Consider the following 25,562-nt stretch of genomic DNA (forward strand, 5'->3'; position numbering starts at 1 on the left):
CCCATGTTTCTCTCAAACACTTCAGGTATAAAGGTACTACTGGAACTTGGACATAATGTTGAATCTAAAACTAACTTCTGTATTCTGCACTCTGCATTTAATATATGAAAGTCATACTCTATAGATTTCAAAAATTTATCTGAAACATTGTATCATCTTAAATGAAAGAAGTAAAATAATTTCTAGGTTGTACTAGTAAAAATGTTGAATCTTTCTATAAATCTGTTGCAAAGAGCAAAACATGTTGGTTAAACTTACAATCAATAAAATTCCATTAGGAAAATAGACTTAAACTCTAGTGATCTACTTGAATTAAGGGAATAAATGAACTCATTAATTATGACTAGTTTAAAAGACTTCTTCAATTTGTGCCATTCATTTGATTAATTTGGACAGAAGTAAAGAACTCATGTTGTTTTTATTTAATCCTACCTATAATGCGTTTATTTCAGTCAATTTTGAAAGGATATAACCCCTTTTAATCCCACAGTTAAAGCATAAATATTATAATTCCTTGATGGCAACACAGCTGGCTACAATTCTTACAGCCTGTCTTATTCTATCATGTATCATGATATTCTCATAAACCAAAGATTACTTTTAGCCTCTGTGACATCCAGTAAGCTTAACGTTATTTTGCATTAATTTCCACAGAATTATGAAATTAGAAATTTTCTGAAACTATTTTTCTTAAATCCTAATCAAATTTGAAAAATTTTATTAATTTTATTGAATCTATTTTTATATCTGGTTGATGGAAGTCCTTAGTAACTTTACGTGGCTCAAAAAAATAAGACATGATTTTATAAAATCTATTTCTGGGCAAAACACTTTCAATGTAAATACTTATATAATTTACAATAATAATCTATCTTAATTAGAATATTGTACATCTATGCTTACTCATGAGTTTTCAAATTATCCACATGGTGAATATTAATCTAGATTTCTAGACCCAATATCTCAGTCAAGGCTCTGTCATGAGACAAGTTACATTGCAGCTTTTTGTTGTTGTCCTACATTTTTGCATTTTAAATATACATTAAAAGAATGGTAAAAAAAAAAAAAAAAAAAATACAAAGAATAAGATGTGACAGAGATCAGATCCGGTCCACAAAGACTGAAATATTTACCATCTGGCCTTTTACAGAAAAAGTTTGCCAATCCCTGTCCCCTGGGATACTTCCACTTGAATAGCCTATTATTGCCTCAAACTTAATAAATCTAAAATCAAAATTTTTCTACCCAGGCAACATTCTCTTCTTTTAACTCTCTATTTCTGCTAAATTCAACATGATGCAGCCATTAACCTTGGCTCAGAAACACCCTGGGCAGCTCATCTGAGCGTCTTCTCTGGAAGAAATCCAGAAGTTTCTGCCAAAACCCACAGGGAACATGGAAGATAGCTGAGGGGAGAGTCAGAGGCTTGCATGAAGAGGCAGTAGCCAAGTGGCATAAAGGAAGCTGAACCCACCACATCAGAGACAGCTTAAAGGCCTGGCCCAGGGAGGTAGGTTGAGGCACAGGAGAGCTGCAGTGTCTCTCTCAAAAGGCCTTCCATCCTAAAGAAAATACCTCTCAACAAGGATGTGCATGTATTTCCCACCATATGTGGCACTAGGTATGATCTCTATCTCAAAATCAATCATTTCATACATTTTAATAAAATTATACAGTGATTTAACCACAACTGTAAAATATGTGTTAATAAAAGGTAATTGTATATACATATTTTTAATGCACAGATTAAATTTCTGTAAAGTGAGCTTTACTAACTGTGACAGTAGTCAAAGTGTAATGTCCCATGAAAAGGTTAACAATGTCAGGTTAGTTTTCACAGAATATTAACATAACCTATTGTACCAGAAAATTAAAATAAGAGAAAGAATTAAATAAATAAGCTCACTAATGGTAGATGCTGACAGTGAGGTTCATGCTGATTTATCTATGCATATATGTCTAATCCCTAGAGGGTTCTGACAACTTTCTAAGTATTATATACATTAGGATACCAAGAAAAACATAAATACACCCCACATTACCTCACATTATAAGAGAACTAAAAAAACAAAAGATGCTTTAAGAATTAGCATTTGATTCAACTCTACCCTTCCTTCCTATAACTGAAAAAAACAGAGCCCCAAAAAGCAGAAGACAAACTTATTTCTCAGTCTTGCTGGCTAGACAAGACACTCACATTTTTATTTTTTTAAAGTAAGTGGCATACAGAGTGAAAAAAGAAGGTATGAATTAAACCATAGGTGCTGAGTGGGAAAAACAGTTTTTCTCTACTCTCATACCACAACAATCAACACGGAAAATTTCTGTGACCAAGTGTGTGGGGATTTCTCCCAACCAACAAGCAAGCAGTCAGTTCTGCAGTGGACACCCAACTCTCTACCTGGAAATAGCCTCCTGACACTATCTACCTGGAGACAGCATCAGATCACACAGGTTGGAGGCTCAGTCCCTACAAGTCCCAGGTTATTTTGCCTGGGTTTCTAACCAACCAGTTATAAATGAGAGTTCCCATAGCCTGGTCCCTGGGTTTCATTAATTTGTTAGATTGGCTCACATAATTCAGAGAAACACATTTACAACTTTATTATAAAGGATATTTTTAAAAATGAAAATAAACAGTCAGATGAAGAGATACACAGGGTGAGGTCTAAAGGGTCCTGAGCACAAGTGTTTCCATTCCTGTGGAAGTGGGATGTGCCACCCACCCGCACGTGGATGAGTTCTTCTTCACCTTTCTGCAAGCTTCCACAAGTTCAGCTATTCAGAGGCTCCCCCCATTCTATCTTTCTGGGCCTCTTATGGAAAATTCATTGGATAGGAATGATTGAAGCATGGACAACCGTGTAAAAATATGACTGGACAAAGAGAGTATAGCCTAATATGAATAGACTGAGTGGGGCAACCCAGCAAGGACTGTTGAGATTTTTCTTGGCCTCTCTGTGCAGCATTCCTTCTTCCTGGGTATGGTGCAGGAGGACCCCTTCAGAAATGGGTATCTTATGACTTACAATCAGACAAATTCTCTATGGCCAGCTCCAAGACACAAAAGGAGGGAAGATGAGAGTATATTTTTAGTTTCTATAGCTTTCCTTGGGGAGAAAAAGGAGAAAGTTTAAAAAAAGTGGCAGGGGAGGCAGAAAGGCCAGGTGGGGTGGGTCACACCTGTAATCCCAGCACTTTGGGAGGCTGAGATGGATAGATAGCTTAAGACCAGCATAGGTAACATGGTGAAACCAAATCTCTACAAAAGAACACAAAAAATTAGCCAGGCAGCGTGGTGTGCACCTGTAGCTCCAGCTACTCAGGAGGTTGAGATGGGAGGATCACCTGAGCCCCGGAGGTCAAGGCTGCACTGGGCCAAGATTGTGCCACTGCACTCCAGGCTGGCTGATAGAGTGAGACCCTGTCTTATAAAATTGAAAATTTTAAGTTAAAAGGAGGGGAGCAATCTCCTGACCTTGTGATCCGCCCGCCTCAGCTTCCCAAAGTGCTGGGATTACAGGCGTGAGCCACCACGCCCGGGGATGTAGTGGTAGGCGCCTGTAGTCCCAGCTACTGGAGAGACTGAGGCAGTGGAGAAAGGTCTGAACCCAGGAGGCGGAGTGCTTGCAGCGAGCCAGAGATCAAGTTTGCCACTGCACTCCATGCCTGGTTACAATTCACAAAATTGGAGAGGAGTGTCAGGAAAAGGTCAGAGAGATCTGGGCTTGAGTCCTGCTTCTGAGCCCTAAACAGCCCCAACATTATGACAAAAGGCTGTCTTTCACTTCTTATTATTACTTTTGTTGCTTTTAGAAGCTGGTTTGTGAAATCAAGAACAAAAGACTAAATACTTTAACAAAAGACATACCTATTGTTTTAGTCAACTAGGAAAAACAAGATCTATGGGAATTATGAGACAGAAACCATGGACAGAAACCAAAATATATACCTAATAATATCAACAATTCTTATATTTATCATTCCGTGTCTCAGCGGTATGTAGGGGAAATTACCTAATCCACATTAGCAACAAAATTATATAATAGTTAGGAATGAATATGGTAATGTATGGAAATATATAAAGAAATCAGTAAAACTAGATTGAAAGGCAGAAAGAACAATTAAGGAATTTGAGAAGCATACTTTATTCCTAGATGGAAACTATATATTACAGAAATATCATTTTTCCAAATTATTTCATAAGAAATAAATTCGGAAGTGAAATTGACATATAGGAATTGACATAAGAAGCGAACTTGACACTATGATCCTTAAGTTCATCCAAAAACATCTACTGGTGAAAATAATTTTTAAATAGAAAAGGAATAAAGAGGAACTAGACCTAGTAGATGTTAAAATTTATCACAAAATAAAAACAAGTTTGTTCTATCAATACTAACATATTGACAGTTGACTCAATGAAGCACTGTCTGAATCTTGAAGCAGCAGGTAAGGGACAAGTTACTACTTAACAAGGATTTTATGAAGCATTCGTCTAGGTCTTTAAGAGATTTATATTCTCATCTCACTTCCTATGACAAATAAATTCTAGTTTAAAAAAAGACATTCTAGAAAAAAAGTAAATATTTACATAATTTCTAGATGAGCTCTAATATTTCTGGAACTTCTCAGTGACAGCAGAAGCCCATCTTAACTACAGTGGCAAAGAGATCAACTGGTATCATTCAAGACTCACATACCTGCCCAACCTGCTGTGCCAAGTCTCTGTGAGTCCATCCTTGGGCAAGGATGAATCATTTGAGGCAATGTCTTGAGTTCCATTCATTCATTTTTCCATTGTTTATTAAGAAGAGGAAGTGTCATAGATATATTAAGGAGATTCTTAGGAGGATTTGGGGTATGTATTAATTGCCTCTTTCTGAAGACTTATATCGTTAGATCCCAGCCTCCATGAGGACAGGAAGCCCAAACTATCCCAAAGGAATGAGCCTACATGGAGTGGTCTACATGAATAACAACTGAGACCTCCACTTGACACTTCTCATCAACCTGACATGCAAACAAATTATCCTTCAGGTACCTCAGGGAGCCAAACCCAACCAGTTGCCTGTTTTTGAAAATAAAGGTTATTGGAACCCATGTTCATTCATTTATATATTATCAATGGTGTCTACTATCCTGAAACAGCAGAAATACGTAGTAATGACAGGGACTGTACTTAAATCCTGCAAAGCCAAGAATACTTACTCTCTGGCTCTTTAGAGAAAAATGACCTGCTTCCTGCCTCCCAGCCTTCAAGTCTTCCATTGAAGTCCCATGCATCTGGAGCAGAAACAACCATACCTGTTGTGCCCTGTCTACATTCCTGATCTGCAGAATTTATGAGCATAATAAATGGTGTCTTTATTACATGAAGTCTGAGAATAATTTGTTATGCAATCTGAGCACCTGGAACATAGGTAAATATAGTGCTTGGAAAATTTCAAACTTTTGTTTGTTAAAATCTTGGATGATCTAAACCCATTTCTTCCCTGTTCCTCCATCTCCCAACACACATACATTCAGATATTTGTAGTCTTTAAATTCTACCTAAGATTAAGAAACATGCCCACCTATCTCCCCTTTAGTGTTTGCAACCTAATATACTTTCCTTCAAGAAAGCAAATAGTAGTTACAGATGTCCTAATTAGCCTTAAAAATAAAAATGTTTTATTCATGTGGGAGAACTTCAGTTTTACCTGATGTTTCCAGATCTCCCAAACCATGAAGTCTCATTTCACAGTTAGTCTTTGTTTCCTAATCCCTGTAAGAATCTCTAATGAACAAGCAACACCCTCCAGTCTCATAGCATGGGTAACTGTGGTTCATAGTTCATGCAAAGAGATGTCATTAAAGTACCCAGAATCATTTTCTGTATTTTCTCCTTTTGTCATTCATCAAAATGAAGGTTTCATGAAGAAGATTAAAGGTCATGAAATAAAATATACCGTCATGATTCCTTTGAAATGTTTTATGCATTTATTAAAACTAGGGCAGTTTGAAGTGAAAGGTCAGCCAGTGATAATCAATTTCCTTAAAATTGATATGATTCTCATTAAACATTTAGCATTCGGTTGTCATCTCAAAAATAAAATAAAGTAATGTTTCTTAAAAAGTCAACACAGGAATATTGATAGATCTGACAAAATAAGAATTACTAATTTCTCTAAGTTAATGTATAATAAACAAAATGATAGAATAACCAGACTTTTAAAAGGTGAGATAAAAATGTTAAAATGTACTTGTTCCTAAATATATTAAGGAATTATAAAGTTTGTTTAAAAAAACTACAAAGCAAAAATATCTCTAAAGAACTTGAACAGATAATTTTAAGAAATACAAATAGCACATGAATGCTTTAAATAACTCAACTTACACAGTAATCGAAAAAGGTGAAATTTTTCACCTTACATAAAGGAATTGCAAATTTGTATTTTTATATTTTTTTCTATAAAAGTAATATGTTCACATGGCTGAAAAACAAAACAATATGAGAAAGTGTTTACGTAAGAATTAGGCTTCGATTCCAGTCCCATTCACCCTATTTGTTGTCCCTCCACTCTGGTCTCTGTAGACAACCATTTCTATTAATTCTTATGCTTCCTTGAAAGTTTCTTTATAAAACGCAAGCAAATTTAGAAATATATACTTATATTTTCTCATTTCTTAAATAAAATCAAATAAAAACTAGCGTCTTATGTGGAGTTGAACACCTTTGTTCTGAGTTAAAATGCTATTTGCAATTCTTTTTATATAAACTGTTCATTTACGTTCTTTGCCAACAGCTCTACAGTTTATATTTCCCCACATGCCCCAGTTTCTAAAAGCTCTTAATATATTAGGAAGTGCTTGGTGATTGGAGAAGTAAATATTTTTCTCAGTTTATCATTCTTTTGAATTTCCCCAGAGGGTGTTTTTGTTGTTGGTTTTTTGTGTGTGGGTTTTTTTTTTTTTTTTTTTCCAACCAAAGGATTTTTTTAATGAGTCAGATGTATCTCTGTTTTTCCTATTTTAGATGCTGGAATTGAGTAATGGTTAGAAACTTTCACAGGTTATTTGGGGGTTTTCTAAATATTAAGTCACAAAAACATAAAGGTTTTACTTCCACCTACTTAGGTCTTAGAGCTTAAGACTTAACTTGTCTCTTGCATCTGCTTTGTTGGCTAAAATCTCTGGTACAGTATCAGTAGCAGGGTTGAGAATTGTGCATCCTTATCTGATTTATACTTTTAACTGAATAAGCAGAAATGCCTCTAGTGTTTTTTTTTTTTTTTCCATTACAATAATGGCTTTGAGACAAGATGGTGTGTTTGTGTGCATGTGTGTTTGTGTTTGTTTGTGTGCATTCTTAGGGCTCAAAAAATAATATTTCAAAATGAAGTCCTCAGAAGCAGCCTCAGAAGCAAGTTTCTCTCTGATCTTCTATTCTCGTGTCTCTCAGCCTCATTCTTCCCCACGGAGAGCTATAGAAACTAGAAGCCCTCTTCCTCAACGCAGGTCATAGGAGCCAGAACCTCTTTTCACCAAAGCCAGGCATAAAACCTAAAAATATTACTCTAAACATCCCTGACCTTTCCATGTAACAGTTGGCCAAAAAGAAATTAAGACTCTCATTCCAGAGGGGCCATATCCCATACCTGGGAGGAAGGAAAGTTGCATAGATAGGGCAAGAAGAATCCGAACAGGCTTTGTTGAGATTTCCCCACCAGGTCCATTAACATTAGATCATGCCATTTTTGTCCAAGTACAGTTCTACATTAGCTGTTTATGCTTCAATCATGCCTAGCTAATGAAGTCTCCATAAACGTTCCAAAAAGACGAGTATGAAAATGGATAGTTCACCCTGAGTCTTTGGGTCTTCATTTTTGAAGGCTTCTGTGTCACATGAAACTATGATCAACTAAGTGTGTTATGCATTTCTCTTGTTAATTTGTCTTTTGTTAGAAGGGTGTAGGCTGTGACCTTTACAATGGGGAAGAAAGGGATCACCCCATTTCTGCCCCTACAGCATAAATAGTTTGTCAGTTCGCCATGTTCATAAAATGTTTTAACTCTTATTTTATTGAGTTGTCTTATTAAAAAATATCCACAATGGCTGTTGAATTTTGTCGAATAAATATTCAGCATCTATAGAAATTACCATATGATTTTTAGACCAATTAACATGATAAATTATTTTAATAGAGTTCATAATATTTCATTCCTAGAATGAACCCTGCCTGCTTGGTCATGATATTACTTTTTTAATGAGTTACTTTTTTAATGATTACTATTTTAATGAGTTGCTGGATTTTTTTTCTGCCAATAATACAAAGAGTTTTGCACTGATATTCATAAATAAAATTGGGAAAATAGTTTTCTTGTGAAATTTTTATCAAGCTTAGATATCAGTGGCATTCTCACTTCATGGAAACAATTTGGAGTTTGTATTCTTCTCTAAGGGTTTAAATCAAACTGCAATTATCTCTTCTTAAAACAAATCATTAAATAGAATGTAATATGCAAAGGATGCATGTTGTAATAGCTAAGTAATAACAACAAAGGAAGAAAAAGCTACATAAAAGCTGAGTCAAACAGAAAAAAATAGATTGATGAATACAAACACAAATTATATTAAATAAAAATGAACTAAATACTCTGTAAAAGACTAAGATTGTCAGGCTGAATTCAAAACAATAACATAAAACACAGCTACCTGCTGTTTACAAGAGATGCACGTGTATAACATAGAGAAAAAAACAGGCTGAAAGCAAGTGGATGAGAAAATCTATATCATGCAATATTAAATGAAATAAGCTGAGGTAGCTACATTAATAACAAAGCAGACTTTAAGGCAGGTAGCCTTATTACAAAGATGATGGTGTGCATTTCTTAACTATGAAAAGGTCAAACTACCAGGAAGGTCTCACATTCCAAAATCTATAGTCTTCTAAAATCACAGCTTTAAATCTTATAAGCAAATTCACTGTCATTGTGGGTAATGTAAAAACATCTCTTTCAAAAGCTGATAAAATACACAGTAAAAGAAAAAGTCAACAAGGACAGAGTAGATGTGCACAAAACAATAAATTTGACCTACCTGTTCTCTAAGGTGCATTGCACTCAATGGCAAAACTTACTTTTGTTAGGTCCTCTTGGAACATTTGCCAAAATTAACCATATGTTGGGCCTAAAGCAAGTCATGACAAAACTAAAAGGACTAAAAGTACTCAATGTTTTATTCTCTAAAAGAAACCTGGCTGTGAAATCTAAAAATGAAAAAGACAACTAGGGAATCTTCAATTGCTTGAAAATTAAGCAATACATTTTTAAATAATCCATGGAATAGAAAAGAAATCCCAATAGAAATCAGAAAAACAATAAAGGTATGACGGGTATGACATCATCATTAGACACAGAAAAAAAGTATTTTATTGAGGGGTATGATTCCAGGAAAGCAGAAAGAAGTGAAAATAAGGAGAAAAAATAACCACAACAACAACAACAAAACAGAAACGAAGGATGGAGGGAGCCAATATAACGGTGTGCAACAGAGTTCATCATTTCTAAGTGCACAGCAGTACACAAACTGTACTTTTAAGAGGTCACACTCAGGCAGAGAAAAGGGGAAGAATGTGTTGCTAACTTCTGTATCCCATTGGTCAAAGATGAGCCACACAGGCTATTAACTTGTCCACATCTCCATAAAAGGAGAAAAGTCCCAGGCACTAAGTGCACAATGCAGGCAGGAATCCAACTCTGCCTGTCAGGATGCACCTTGTGAAGTCCATTGGATCTTACGAGGAATGACACATGCACCAGCTCTGAGCTCCTCCAGCTTCCTCACTAGAAGCTGCCGCCAAGGCATACAACCCCTTCCTTCCAATGCATTTCTCTCCTTTTTAAAAGATGTGCTTTCTGAGATCTGCCTCTTATGGGGACAAAAACATCTTTCTCCAATTCTCCCAGGAATGACTCCCTATTTGAGTTTAGCTCCCACTCAAAACAGGGCTCTTTCCTTCTTACCTGCTGACAGTCAGCAACATCTGCTATCACCGTGGCCCCTCCACACTCTCATTCCTCCTGGCAGTGCTTCCTGCACAAATTCTGCTAATTTCAGTTGCTTTTGCCTATCTACAGTAACATGTTCTGGATTTTATGGTTACTCACTGTCTCTGGGTTTTGCTAGACCTAGTTTGTGGGACTCCCTTCAATCCCATTCTCATAATTTTCTCTGTGGTTTCCAAGATAAGAATTACATTTGGCATAAACTGCTGCCCCTATTCTTCATAGAACCAGAAAGAATTGTGAAACATCAGCACTGGTGAGGATGCAATATCACCAAGACTCACATAGAGATGATGAAGGTGTAGGGATGACAAAAGTGTCAATCTGTACATCATTTTTGGGATAAGATCTGAGCACCATTAAAATATTTATTACTTTAGACATCTTAGTTCCCTTCCTAGGAAATGTACCTAATGAAATTATCAGAAATATGGACAAAATTTATTCAAAAATACATTCACTGAAGTATTATTTATAATAATCAAAAATTAGAGAAAGGAATGGTGGGTTGGATCCTGTTTTGAATTAGAGTATTATATACACATTAAAATAACGTTTACTTATGTAATGTCACAGAGAAATGTCACAATTTCCTGTTAAACAAGCAAAACCACAATGCAACTTTTCAATCTTTTTTATAGCAATCACGTAAACAAAATAACCTGTTAACAGTCATGCATTTAGCTGCCTTCTAGTAAGTACGGCAACTGGTGATATTTTTTCCACTTTAAACTTTTCTGTAGTTTTCACTCTTCTATAATGAGCACATATTACCCTGATAATCAAAGAGATAAGAAGAAATAAAATTAAAAACTTTAACTAAATTGAGTTAAAAGTGGTGATTCAAGGCCACCCAAGCTTGTAAGCTGCATCCCTAGCTAAAATAAAAGAGGAGGGGCCTTGAGTGAAAACATGCACTGGTGAGGTTTTTAGTAACTTAGTTGATACCCCAATTCTGCTTTATAAATGTGTTTATTTTCAGAATGTAAAAATTATAGCAAAGAAATCATGATAAAGACTACAAGTGAGATTCAGTTGGCAGAAATATTTCAAATGTTTCTTTAGCATTGAGCCCATTATACTCCCCAGGTGACTATCCAAAATAAAAGCTACCTTCAAGGGATTAACTGATACAAATAGTGCCTTTCTGGGTTCTTGTTACAGTAAGAGCAGAGTTCACCAAGGAACAAATTACACTTACTTGCCTGTTTTACTATGCAAATTGAAAGAGATACTTGAGGTCTTTAATTCCATCTAACCTAAATCCTGATATGAATAACTATTATTGGCCACCAAAAAGTAACCAGTCAAAGTGCCCCTGTTTTTAAGTATCCTGACAAAAGAGGCTGAACCTAAAAATGTAGGAGTCAAAGAGAATTCATAAAAGGAAAAGAGAAGGCACACGACACTCTTCTTATGACTTTGAAACACTTATTTACTACTCACATACTAGGGGAGATCTCTGTTTAAATCTCTTGCATATTTCAAGCGTAATTTCGTTTAAGCAAAATTCCCCTGCCATAGCTAATTTGCCACAGAACTGATCAGAATAATTTTGTTAAAAAAAGAATGTTTATTCATTCCATCAATATCTCAGTGACAAGACACTTTACAACTACATTGCTATTACTAAAAATGTCTTAAATATTATCACTCAATACCCAAAATTTCCCCCTGCTTCTTTTTTAACCCCTCAATGGTAGCAATAATTTGTGTGGATCAGTAAGACATCAGCCAGGCACAGTGACTCACGCCTGTAGTCCCAGCACTTTGAGAGGCCAAGGTGGGCAAATCACGAGGTGAGGAGTTCAAGACCAACCTGACCAACGTGGTGAAACTCCGTCTCTACTAAAAACTCAAAAATTATCTGAGCATGGTGGCATGTGTCTGTAATCACAACTACTCAGGAGGCTGAGGCAGGAGAATCACTTGAACCTCAGGGGCGGAGGTTGCAGTGAGCCAAGATCATGCCATTGCATGCCAGCCTGGGCAAACAACCGAGACTCCATCTCACAAAAAAACAAAAAACAAAAAACAAAAAACAAAAAAAAACCCACCAGTAAATTTGTTCTTGAGTTTGGGGAATTCTTAATGAAAATTCCAAGAAACAGTAATTTCTAGGAAGTTCATGAAGTTAAGGGGTAAGTTTCAGTTTATAAATAATTACTGTCAAAGAACATGATTTCCATGTTTTTTCTTTGAATTTATAGTTATTTTATTTTTTCATACTAAAAATGATGGAAAAATAAAGAAACTACCTTTTTCCTCTTAGAGTTCTTATAAAATATTTCGATTTCCTTACACTCTTTTACTTATTTTACTGTTTATCTTGATCTAGTATACATGCTACAGAATTCTATCTGAGGATGTTAATTAGAAATTATAACTGGAAGTGAAAATAAAATGTATAGATTCACTTTACCAGTAAGAAGACAGATGCTTAGATTTATTTCTGTGCTTTAATGCCACACACGCCCCATAATGAAGTTTCAGTCAATGATAGACTGCATATACAATGAGGTGGTCCCATAAGATTATAATGGAGCTGAAAAATTCCTAGCACCTGGTGAAAAAGACATCTGTATTAGTCCATTCTCACATTGCTATAAAAAACTACCTGAGACTGGGTAATTTATAAAGAAAAAACAATGTTTAATTGACTCACAGTTCTACAGGCTATACAGGAAGCATGACTGGGGAGGCCTCAGGAAACAAAATCACGGCAGAAGGTGAAGGGGAAGCAGGCATGTCTTACATGGTCAGAGCAGGAAGAAGAGAGAGCAGGGGGAGGTGCTACACACTTTTAGACAACCAAATCTCATGAGAAGTCACTATCATGAGAACAGCAAGGAGGAAGTTTCTCCCTGTGATCCAATTACCTCCCACCAGCCCCCTCGTCCAACAATGGAGACACAAATCCAAACCACAATGACATCATAACGTCATAACACAGTGCATTGCTCAATTTATGGTGATGCTAGTGGAAACACACTTACTGTGCTGCCAGTCAAATAAAAGTATAACATAAAATTATCTACAGTACATAACACGATTATAACTATGTTGCTGGTTTATGTATTTATTATACTATACTTTTTTAATCATTATGTGTGGTGTACTCCTTTTACTTATATTTTCTTAAAAGTTAACTTTTACGCTGTTGGTGGGACTGTAAACTAGTTCAACTATTGTGGAAGACAGTGTGGCGATTCCTCAAGGATCTAGAACTAGAAATACCATTTGACCCAGCCATCCCATTACTGGGTATATACCCAAAGGATTGTAAGTCATACTGCTATAAAGACACATGCACACATATATTTATTGTGGCACTACTCACAATAGCAAAGACTTGGAACCAACCCGAATGTCCATCAGTGATAGACTGGATTAAGAAAATGTGGCACATATACACCATGGAATACTATGCAGCCATAAAAAAGAATGAGTTCATGTCCTTTGTAGGGACATGGATGAAGCTGGAAACCATCATTCTCATCAAACTATCACAAGGACAATAAAAACAAACACCGCATGTTTTCACTTATAGGTGGGAATTGAACAATGAGAGCACCTGGACACAGGAAGGGGAACATCACACACTGGGGCCTGTCATGGGGTGGGGGGAGGGAGGAGGCATAGCATTAGGAGATATACCTAATGTAAATGATGAGTTAATGGCTGCAGCACAGCGACATGGCACATGTATACATATGTAACAAACCTGCATGCTGTGCACATGTACCCTAGAACTTAAAGTATAATAAAAAAAATTATATAAAAAAAAGTTAACTGTAAAACAGCCTCAGGAAGTTCCTTCCAGAGATATTCCAGGAAGAGGGCATTGACATTATAGGAGATAACATCTCCATGTGTGTTACTGACCCTGGAGACCTTCCAGTGAGATAAGATGTGGAGGAGAAAGACAGTGATGTTGATAATACTGACTCTGTGTAGACCTAGGCTAATGTGTGGGTTTATGTCTTAGTTTTTAACAAAAAAAAATTAAAAAGTAAAAATTTTAAAATTTTAAAAACAGGAAAAAGCTTACAGAATAAGGATATAAAGAAAAACATTTTTGTACAGCTGTATAATATGTTTGTGTTTTAAGTTGTGTTATTACAAAAGTCAAAAAGTTAAAGAAAATGTTTGTTTCTTAACTTTAAAAAGTTATAATCTGGCCGGGCGCGGTGGCTCAAGCCTGTAATCCCAGCACTTTGGGAGGCCGAGACGGGTGGATCACGAGGTCAGGAGATCGAGACCATCCTGGCTAACACTGTGAAACCCCATCTCTACTAAGAAATACAAAAAACTAGCCGGGTGAGGTGGCGGGTGCCTGTAGTCCCAGCTACTCCGGAGGCTGAGGCAGGAGAACGGCGTAAACCCGGGAGGCGGAGCTTGCAGTGAGCTGAGATCTGGCCACTGCACTCCAGCCTGGGCGACAGAGCCAGACTCCACCTCAAAAAAAAAAAAAAAAAAAAAAAAAGTTATAATCTAAAGTGAATTTATTATTAAAAGAAGAAAAATATTTTAATAAATTTTGCATGACCTACGTGTACAGTGTTTATAAAGTCTACAGTAGTGTCAAGTAATGTCCTAGGCCTTCACATTCACCCACCACTCACTCACTGAATCAACCAGAGCAACTTCCAGTATTGTAAACTTTATTTATCCTAAGTGTCCTATGCAGGTATGTATTTTTTTATCTTTTATACCGTATTTTTACTGTATCTTTTCTATGTTTAGATACACAAATACCATTGTGTTACAATTGCCTACAGTATTCAGTATAGTAACATGCTGTACAGGTTTGTAGCTTAGAACCAATTGGCTATACCATATAGACTGGACACGTATAGGCTATACCATCTTGGTTTGTGTCAGTACAGCCAAGGATGTTCCCACAACAGAATTGTACAACGATACATTTCTTAGAACATATCTCCATCATCAAGTTATACCTTACTATATTTTGTTAGTTATCGAGACTGAACTTGGCCTTACATTTCTCTAAAATACTCCTCAAAAGTCTCAATTAGTCTTTTAAAAAATCTAATCTACATTACCTTCTAATATCCTTACATTAGTAAACTCATTCAAAAATTAGATGGTTTGATTATATTTATTATTTAATTTTAAGCACCCAAGTTCTTTCAAAATTAATCCAGTAATATACAGAAAGTGATATGCACAGTTCTGTCATTTTATATGCCTAGAATTGACAAACTATGACCCAGAGGCCAACCCTCATCTGCTGCCTGTTTTTGTAAATAGTTCCGGTGGGACACAGCCATGCCCATACACGATGATGGCTGCTTTCAAGCAATAGGGCAGAGTTGACTCGTGACAGTGATCATTTGATTCACAAAGCATAGAATATTTACTAAGTGGCTCTTTCCAGAAAAAAAATTATGTGCAATATTCTGTGCCCTCAAATATCTACTTTAAGCATGCAATAACAAACGGTATGTTTTTTAAACCAAGATGCTCATTTTAAAAGTTCTGGGTATATATAACTTCACCTGTTTTGCCACATCTTCCTTATTATTAGTTATGCTATTACATAGAAGTATCTATATTGCCATGATACAATTTTTAAAACTTTACTTACTCGATTTTATATGGGCTGGTTATCTGCTAACATTGATTTCTGTGCTCCGTATGATGTCACCATCGTGGAACATGATGGAACACTGCTCCAAAGAGCCACATGGCCATATATTGGAATGGATTCTGTAAGAGTCAAAGGTAGGGATAAAAGGATTAATAATTATGTATTGAGTAATCCTCCCTTCCTCAGATTTATGGTTACCTACATACCTGATCATGCTATAAAAAAACAGGAAGACTCATATGGAGAAAACTATATAAGTCAAGACTGAACTTCTTAGGGAAATCTTTTCTATAATCCTCAGAGTTCCCCATAATTTAACTCATGTCCTTGCTGACTAGAACTACATCATTTTGGAGAAAAAAATATCGTATATCATTTTGGAGAAAAAAATATCATATATCATTTTTTAAAACCTATAATGCTTCATATAGCTCTTTAGTAAAATGTTTTTCTCTTTATCACAAAATATCACAAAGCACATGTGATGTCAAATGTATTTGTTTGATATCAAGTTACTGACCAAGTCTAAAGAAGGTGTTGAAAATAAGTTGTAAACGTTTATTCTAAAAGTCAAGTGGCAAAGTCTCCACTCAAATATGAAGTAGTAAACCACAACATCACAATATAGTATAATATTTTAAGGTATATGTGATTTGAGGGGGGTATAAGCATGTCAACAGACTATATAATTGGAAAACCTAAAAATAGTATAACTTCTGTTTTTATAAGGGTAATCCAACTTATTATGCCATTTTAAAAAGTAAAGTAGTATAACTTTTATTTTATAAAATAAATTAAGAAACATCTTAACCAAATTTCAGTATGATCCAAGAATCCTTATGAAGCTTTGTGTTGAAGAAAAAGATTAAGGTTTTTTAGAAAAACTTACATTCAATTTAAAAGTTGATCCTACACCCATACAGCCACCAATCTTAAAATTGTTTCTTCGTTTTTTTTCTTTTTGTTTGCTTCTCTGCATCATATTTGTATAATACCCACCGCTTTAAATTTGATTTCACTTCCCATTTCCTTATCCAAAAAGAACATTTTCTTTTTCTTGGATATATTTTCCATTCTCTTTATGAACCTTCATCAACTCTACCAGGCACACTTAAGAGAGGCCCATTCCCTGAGCCCTTTTCCCTCTCCTGCCAGGAAACAAGCTTCCATCAATAACAACCAGAATTGATGAGTCCTGCAGGAGCATGAGAATGAAATTCGCAAGTCCCATAAAAGACATAGGATGAGCATTTAGACCCATCTGATTCCCAAACGGATGGTCCTTGAGAAATTGCTATCGCTGTTTATCTACACCTGTTTGCTTCCTGAGCTTCTAAAAGGAGAATAAATAAGAGCTTCTAAGAATGTGCTTTAAAGTTAGTTATGCTCCTCTCTCCTTTACACCTCATGCCAGTATACTCCTTCAATTTTATCAATATGGGCCAATGTTCCTAGGAAGATAGCAGGCTAGCTTCTTCAGCAAACACCTAACAAGAGGTAACCAAAATATTTTTAAAATAAAAAGCTCTAATTCAACTCTCTTATTCAATTTTTGCCCCAAGAGTCTGCCCCAAGTTAAGGAACATATACTTGAAAGCATTATAACAATGCACGTTTTTTCCATAACTGCACAGCAGAAATATTAAAAAATTAGGGCCTATCTATCCACATTATTGGCCTCTATATAGCCAAGTATGTCTTTGGGAAAACTTATGTCTGACCTTAGAATTTAATTCGCACATACTGAAATGGAAATGGATGCAAAGAATGTTATAAACTCTAAAGAACTTTCAGTTCAGTATACATATTTCATACAGCAAGAAACTGAGTCCCGGGAGACCGAATGACTTGCTGTGACCAGCAAGATATTCTAGGAACTGATAAGCATCTCCTTTAAAAATTTGAAGATTCTATACAGAGTTGTAGTGAACAATGAAATTCATTGTTCCAGTTGATAGCCCACAGCTGAGCCCCTCCTGAGAAATGCTTCCAATGGAAGAAAGCTGTCTAGCATCAGGGAGTGGCTCTCCCTTCCAGGAATCTGGCCTGCTTCCCTTCCAGAGTTGGAACATCTCCAAAGGGACATCCTGCCTCTAGAAGGCTCCCCATGGGATCCTGTGAGGCCACTGTTGCAACTGCATCACAGTCCAACTTCTCCCTCTGCCCACCCTGTTTTGATCTGCCCTCACTTCCATCAGGTGTTGTTCTTTAGAACATGCCCCAGTAAGCCTCTCACATGAACATTTCTATCTCAGTCTGCTTCCCAGGAACCTGACCCAAAACAATAGTGTATTCTGTTCCTTGAGAAAATGTGAGGTTGGGAAACACTTGGATTACATCGAAGCAGATTATTGCAAGATTTCTTTTAATTTGACAGTGTACACTACGAAACATCAACAAATACCCAGACTTAACCAAAATTATTTAACTATAGAACCCTTTTGGATATTGAACATCTCATGAGACTTGTGTTCTGTGGAATACGGTCTGGGAAACAGGAATACAGTCACTCTAGCTCACTTTAGAATATAAGTATTGAAATTACTCATGTGAATATTTTCTGTAATAGCAAAGAATGGAAAAAACCTAAATGTCCCTCAGTAGGGGACTGTTTAAATAAATTATAATACATGCATGCAATGTAATATAATGCATCCATAGAAAAGAATGGGAAGCTTTTTTAACACTAGCATGAAAATATATCCAAGGTGTATTTTTTAAGTAAAAAGAACAAGGTAACTCAACAGTGTTTATTTGGTTTCAGAAAGGGGGATGGTTAAACACATATGTGCATTTTTGTGTGTCTGCACAAAACATTACACTAGAAAATGACAGCACTGGTTGCACCTATAGAAGGGAATTGGAAGGCGCTTTCAACCGTTTGAAGTTTAAACCATGGGAATGTATTATCTATTCATAAAATTAAAACAAAATACCACAAAATATTATATAGCACAGATTTAAATACTTTGTCTAATCATTTATGAAGAAAATTTGGGAAAAGAACTATGACATTCTCCATAAAGCTACTTAGACGATGAACTCTTGGAAGACAAAATTCATTTAGAATGCCCAAAGCATGACACAGTTTCTGAACCAAAGGAGACTGTAAATAATATTTTTAATTGAATTCTGTTACCTCCAATGCAGCAGCAATTTAAGATAGTACCCCTGCTGTTGTTGTTGTTTTTTGGTTTTGGTTTTGGTTTTTTTACAATGTCTGAGAAACTCTAGAAATGGAGAAAAACTAGACCTTACATGAATATACTTTCCTGGACTGGGTTTCCTGTGATTAGCCTGTAGTTAGCAACATTTTAAAGTCTCCGGACCTGTGTTGTTGATCACAGTAGCCATTAACCACATGTGGCTATTTAAATTTATCTGTAAATTAACTAAAATAAAACTAGAAATTCACTTTCTCACTTGAGCCAGACACACTGCAAGTATTCATAAACCACATGTGGTAAATGGCTACGATTTGAAAACAGAAGACAGAACATTTTCACTGTAGAAAGCTATGTGGGACAGAATAGATCCAGGTATAGAATTTGGTTTCAGACAAATCTGGGTTTGAAATCTGAATTAGCCCCTTACTAAGTGTAAGGTTTGGGACAAATTAATTTCTCAGGATCTCACTTTTTTTTTTTTTTTTTTTTTTTTTGAGATGGAACCTTGCTCTGTCACCCACGCTGGAGTGCAATGGCACAATCTTTGCTCACTACAACATCCACCTCCCAGGTTCAAGCGATTCTTGTGCCTCAGCCTCCCAAACAGCTGGGATTACAGGTGTGTGCCACCACACCTGGCAAAGTTTTGCATTTTTAGCAGAGACGGGGTTTCACCGTGTTGGCCAGGCTGGTCTCAAACTCCTGACCTCAAGTGATCTGTCCACCTTGGCCTCCCAAAGTGCTGGGATTACAGGTGTGAGCCACCGTGCCTGGCCTCAAGAGCCACACTTTTTTCATCTGTAGAATGGGGAAAATGGCAATTGTGAGGTGTAAGTGAGCTCATTCATAAAAGCTGCATAGAACAGGCCTTGACACACAGTGAACACTCAAAACTGTCACCTCTTATTAGCAGTTATCCAACACTGTGAATGTCACAGCTCACCACCAACCAGTCACCTCATCTATCACAATTATCCTACTCACCCTTCTCACAGGAAGATAAAAAGTATCCACTAACATCCCTATAGTCTAGTTCATTAAAGTGCCAGTTTGCAATTAATAAAGCTTGCCCTAATTTCTTTTTCAGGAAAGTCTTGCTATGAGAAAAAAAAGTCACGTGAACTAAACCTGTGTTAGTGATGTGGCTAGTTTATATTCTGGTACAAGCTCTTTATCAGGCCAAATACTAGCAACAAACATTTTTATATTTGGATGGTAGTGGTCTTACTGGGAAGACATACTCCTTGATATGATTTGAACATTTTCACAAAAAGGAAGGCTGTCATATTTTGCCATGAAAAGGGCAAAGCCTAGTACAGTAGCATTGAAGGGGCAGAGACAAACTGAGGTAGTCAAGGTGAGGTTTCTACAGCTGGTAAATTTGAGCGAAGTTTTGAAAACATAAAAACCACGATGGGGAAAGAAAGATAAGTAAAGAAGAATGATAAAGAAATAATACCAAGACAAAGGAAAGGGTAAGAAGGAAAAGAAGCCTTATAGCTTTAACCCTTCAAGAATAACGAAATATTTTCCTTTCATTCCATAGGCCAAGGCATTCTCTTTTAGTTGTAGCTTCCAACAACAGAATTTGTTAGGCCTGAATTTAGTAGTGGTCAATTTTGGCCTCTCAAGTACCATTATTATATAGTAGAAATTATATTTCATTTATATTATATACATTAATTACATATGACTATATATGTATGTCATACTTTTAAACTCTAAAAATAGATATAGAAAGCTATTTTGATGGTTTTCTGAACAGTTCCAGCATTTGCAGTTAAAGATAAATAAGTCCAGACAACAGAAAGTTCCCAGAAATGCTTTTAAAATTAATGTCCTTCTTTTGAATTCTTCAGGTATTTATATAAAAAGATTTGCATTAGAATTATCCTTCATCATAAAAATCAGCCAATTATTACTAAACAATTTTCCAGTGGTGCCTCTTTAGATAATCGTTTAACTATTAAAACGTACCCTGTAATTTATAACAGCCATTTTGACACCAGTCTCTATGTGTTCACTCAGCGCTGCCACAGAAGACATACCTTGTCTGTTTTAGAACAAAATACCACCTGAGAATCTGTAATGATGCGCATTTCTTATTACCTGCTGATAATAACCCATTCGGTGAGAAGGACACCTAATGATAGAGCACATCTCCCACTCACAAATAACTGGACTCAAACATTGCTATTGCATCTCACCAGCCCCTTACAGAAACAAAGAGATGCGATGACCATAATCCTCAGGAATAACACTTAAATTTAAAAATCTAGGAACAGCTTATCTTTTATTAAGCACAAATGCTCATTAGACTGCAAATCCTCCAGTACTCTTTCTCCAGACAGTTTCGCTAGACTTGGCTGTCGTTCTTCTGTTTATTATTCTTGCTGATTAGACCTCTAGCATCTCTTGTTCCAAATACTTAGCTTCGTATGAAATGTATCAAGTGATTTAGTCTGAACATTAGATCCCTGTGGCAGTCCCAAACGTCTTGTTTCTAAAACATTGCTTTCTAGTCTACTTTCTGACAAGTAAACTAACCTTCTCAAGTCTATATGAAAAAGCAATAGTGTTTATAAAACTGCTAAGGGGGAAGTTGTCTCTCTTAATGAAGTTTATTTGGCAACTAGCAGTGTTTGGACTCCTGAGCTCTAATGTGGTCAGTGTGGTTGCTTTTTTCTCCCTAAATTGGACAGGAGAACTTATCTTTTATAGCACTGCTGGTTCTTTCTTCTCCGCTTGGGCTGTACAAATTATCTGAGACAGAGCTAACAGAGATCCTGTCCTCACGATAGGAAAATGGTCAGTTTTAGTACTGTATCTCCTCTTTCACTGGCCTCATGAACTATTCTTATCTAAATGGTAGTTATCAAAACCATTATTATAAGTAGATTGCCATTCTTGTCTTTATAATTTTTGCTTTTCATTTTTCTCTGCTTTATATCACTTCTATGCCTTCCAGCTTTTGTCTAAGGAAAATGGGTTTTGTAGACATCATCCAACACTTGGCATGCCTCATCCCTTCTGTGGGATTACAGATATGTCACAATCTTTAAGATTTTGACCCTTTCTACTGGGTGTACTTGTTGCAGGTTTCCCAAGATGGCTGCATTTTTTGTAGTCTAAGAGGTCAGATTTATTTGGAGGGCTTTTTTTGGCAGTGGCGGAGTGAAAAGTGAAGCGGTATAGAAGGCAGAAGTGAGTAACTTTTTTCTTGCACCAGAGCAATCCCTGAGTAACTAAGCCTGCACTATTAATTTACATGACCAAATTACTAGTAATTTTTTTTGACAAATACAGAGTGAGAACAAAGAAAATTGAAAAATCTTACAGAATATATACATCATCTAGGTTAGAATATAGTATAGAAAATTATCTCCATTCAGTTATAAAACATACTTCTACGCAACTAACATTAAATGTGGCCATGTGGTGGGACCACAAACATTCATTTAAAAATATACATTTAAGGAGTACAAAGGTAGTGCTGTTACATGGCTATATTGCATAGAGGTAAAGTCTGGGCTTTTAGTGTAACCATCACCGGAATAATGTACATTGTACACATTAAGTAATCTCTCATCCCTCAACCTCTTTCCATCCTCCAAACCTTTGGGATTTTCCAATGACTATTATTCCACATTCCATGTCCATGTGTACACATCACTTAGCCACCACTTCTAAGTGACAATATACCACATTTCACTTTCTGTTTCAATTTGTTTCACTTGAGATAATGGCCTCCAATTGCATCCGTGTTGCTGCAAAAGACATGATTTTATTATTTTTATTGCTGAATAGTATTTCATTGTGTATGTGTGTATATATATGTGTGTGTTTTTATATATATATATAGATGGTGTGTGTGTATATGTATATATGGTGTGTATATATACACACGCACACCATAGAATTTCTCTCTTTGGATGTGTTGTGTAAATAATGGTGGAAATGTTCACCATCTATTGTTTTCTTATACTCCATACAGACTACCATCATTCCCATCTATTCATCATTAACATATTACAATTTCCAAAACTATAGTTCATGTAAAATTCAGATTGAGAACTTCTTAATGAAATTTGGAGCTTTCCTAATCTTATCAGAACCATGGAATGGACTGGGGTCTAGAGACTTGGACCCAAGGCTTGATTCTGTCATTAAACAGCTATGTGACGCTAGCACGGTACTTTATGTCTTTAAGTGTCAGTTACCTTGTCTTTAAAGTAAGGAGATTAGATTGGAGGTGTCTAAAGTCCTTTCCAGTGCCTAAGTAACATCTATAAAGATCACAGGTTGAAAACCTCAGCATATGATAGAATCCATCCATGTTATGTTGGTTCCCCGAACCACCAGATTCAACACCAAAGGGAATTTCTCTGGTCTAATCATCTTAATTTTCAAGAAGAGAATAATAAGTGCAGAGAAATTAAATGTATTATTCAATTTTACATAAAGAGGTTAAATTGAGATTTAACAATGTGTTTTGGATCCCCACTTTAATTCTTCACCAGAAGTTCATTCAGCTAACATAGCACAAGGCATATGCTATGCATTGTGCTGCTTCTCCATATTAATTTCAAAAGTGCTCTGCTTCAACCACAAAAATCCATGATTACAGTATGTTTGGTACTTGCACCTCCATATGTATTGACTATATCTAAATTGCAGTTATTAGTAGATATTGAGGGATTTTTTCATTTCACAGCTTAGATCTAACTATCCTACACCATCACCAGTACCACCCAAAGTTTACTACACTGTAATTTGCTCCAGTCCGTTATGTCCAAACAGCTACATTCTGGGTCAGAACGATAAATTGAACATCCTACCTACAATTGCTCTGCAACAACTCCTTTTCATCCTTGCTTACTTTAGTTCAATTATCACCTCTACCTTGGAGGAGTAGGAAGATGGGAGTTTCAACATCTCCTTGCACCAATGGGAATCCACCACACTTTTGCTTGTATACTGCTTGGCACATAGGTAAATACTCAATAAAAATGAATGGTCATTATTATTTTTGTCTTCGTTACTTTACTGAATAGCTGTGCCAACACTGGCATTCTCATCATCTCCCAAAATTTAAAACAAAAAAAAAGTTTTTCTGAGCCCTGTATTAAATTTGATGTTTACTATAGATTTTTCATAGATATACTTGAGTCAGTTTTGGAAAATTCCATCTATTCTTATTCTTCTCAGAACTTGACATTAACTTTTCCTGTATCGTCAAGATTTTTTTGATAGATGTTCTGATGTTGAGCCATCCAGACAATCCTCAAATAAACCATATTTAATTGCAGCAAGCAGTCTTCTGCTGGGGAAGGTTGTGTTGCTGGTTTGTTTTACTGTTGTGTTATGTTAGCTAATGCTTTATTTAGTATTGAAAAATGTTATTGAGTTTTTAAAAATCTTGGTCTGGCAACTTTGCTGAACTCATTTGTTTTAGTAGCTTGTTAATTTGTCTGGCTTTCATCTATAATGAAAATTTTACCTCCTCTCTTTTAAACTTTATAATTCTTATTAATTGCACCAGCAAGGTAGCACCCTGTATAGGAAGTGTGCATGCTCGGGAGAGAAACCTGAGTTCAAGCTTCAGTTCCACCACTTCCTACTGGTAGTCCCTGCACCAGTCACCACCCTTTCTGGTGCTTCAGTTTACTTATCTGAAAAGTGCAAAGGAAAGTATCTCATGAGTTTGAGAAGGCTACATATGTTAACGTACTTGGAACTATGGATGAAAATAAAGATTAACTATTGAAATAGTCATGGTATGAAGTTAAGAATCAAAGACACCTAACCCAACTCTGGACATTTAGGACAATATTCCCAGAGAAGCCATGATCAGACTGAGACTTCTGGACGACGTAAGTGAGGAGAAGGGGGCAAGGAAGAGACAGACACTGGATGAAGTAGTGCATTTCCAATAAGAGGAACGTGTCCAAATGTTTGGCTATGAAAGAAAGTGTGTTGTGTTCAGGGGCTGACAGTAGTTCAGTACCCTGGACACTCAGGTCTTTACTTGCAAACAATAATTGTTGCACTAGATAATAAGTTTCTAAAGATAATCATGTGTGTTGCGTCTTTTTATCCTTCACAGCACTTGGCAGGGAGTCATGTACAGAGAAAGTGATCAGTAAGTATCCACTATTGTTTAGAACTTTTGGTGTGCTGTTAGCTTCTTCGGATTAAACACCTTAGCCTGGAAGCCATGTTTTATAAATTGCAGTGGCTCAGAGTAATATGGCTTGACTTAAGAAAGGTCAAGGTTTAGAAGATGAATGCCTCAATATCAAGTCAAATAAGCCATCAGCATAATCACATCTTTCCAGTTTTAGAGGTTCATTACAAGGATCTTGCTTTTCAGGGGTAGAATCGAAAGATACCAAATACAGATTTTAATCTGATATTTGAGGTAACTACAAATTTTTTAACAGCATAACAAGAGAAGAAACTATATTTCTTCTCTTAAACCCTCAAGAGAAGAGATACTAAATAAATTAAATTTCAGCAATACTATTATTTTCACACAATTTCTCGTCTCTTTTTTGTCCTACTGAAATAACTTCTCAAAATATTCAGCAAATAAAATTAAGAAAATGAAAGGATTTCTGTTTGAAGGAATTTAGAGAATAGGGTGTGACTTGTTTCAATTTCCTTTCATTTACTGAAGCATTTACTTTGCAAATTTATAAAGTTATCCCCCCATATTAAAACTGGCACAA

General features: G+C 36.0%; 1 protein-coding gene across 7 annotated transcripts in view; it reads right to left on the bottom strand.

Moving 5' to 3' along the window:
- The window catches only part of IL15 (interleukin 15), a 98,705-nt gene that overhangs the window by 61,189 nt on the left and 11,954 nt on the right, over positions 1-25,562 (bottom strand). For all 7 annotated transcript variants that reach the window (XM_021938821.2, XM_021938819.2, XM_021938822.2 and 4 more), the window contains exon 2: positions 15,662-15,783. Coding sequence is in view for 2 of the 7 variants with exons in the window: in XM_021938816.2 (XP_021794508.2) it covers positions 15,668-15,783 (116 nt within the window). In the remaining 5 variants the exon portion in view is untranslated. The remainder of the gene's footprint in view (positions 1-15,661; positions 15,784-25,562) is intronic.

This window comes from Papio anubis, chromosome 3, assembly GCF_008728515.1.
Source record: "Papio anubis isolate 15944 chromosome 3, Panubis1.0, whole genome shotgun sequence".
Classification (NCBI taxonomy): domain Eukaryota; kingdom Metazoa; phylum Chordata; class Mammalia; order Primates; family Cercopithecidae; genus Papio; species Papio anubis.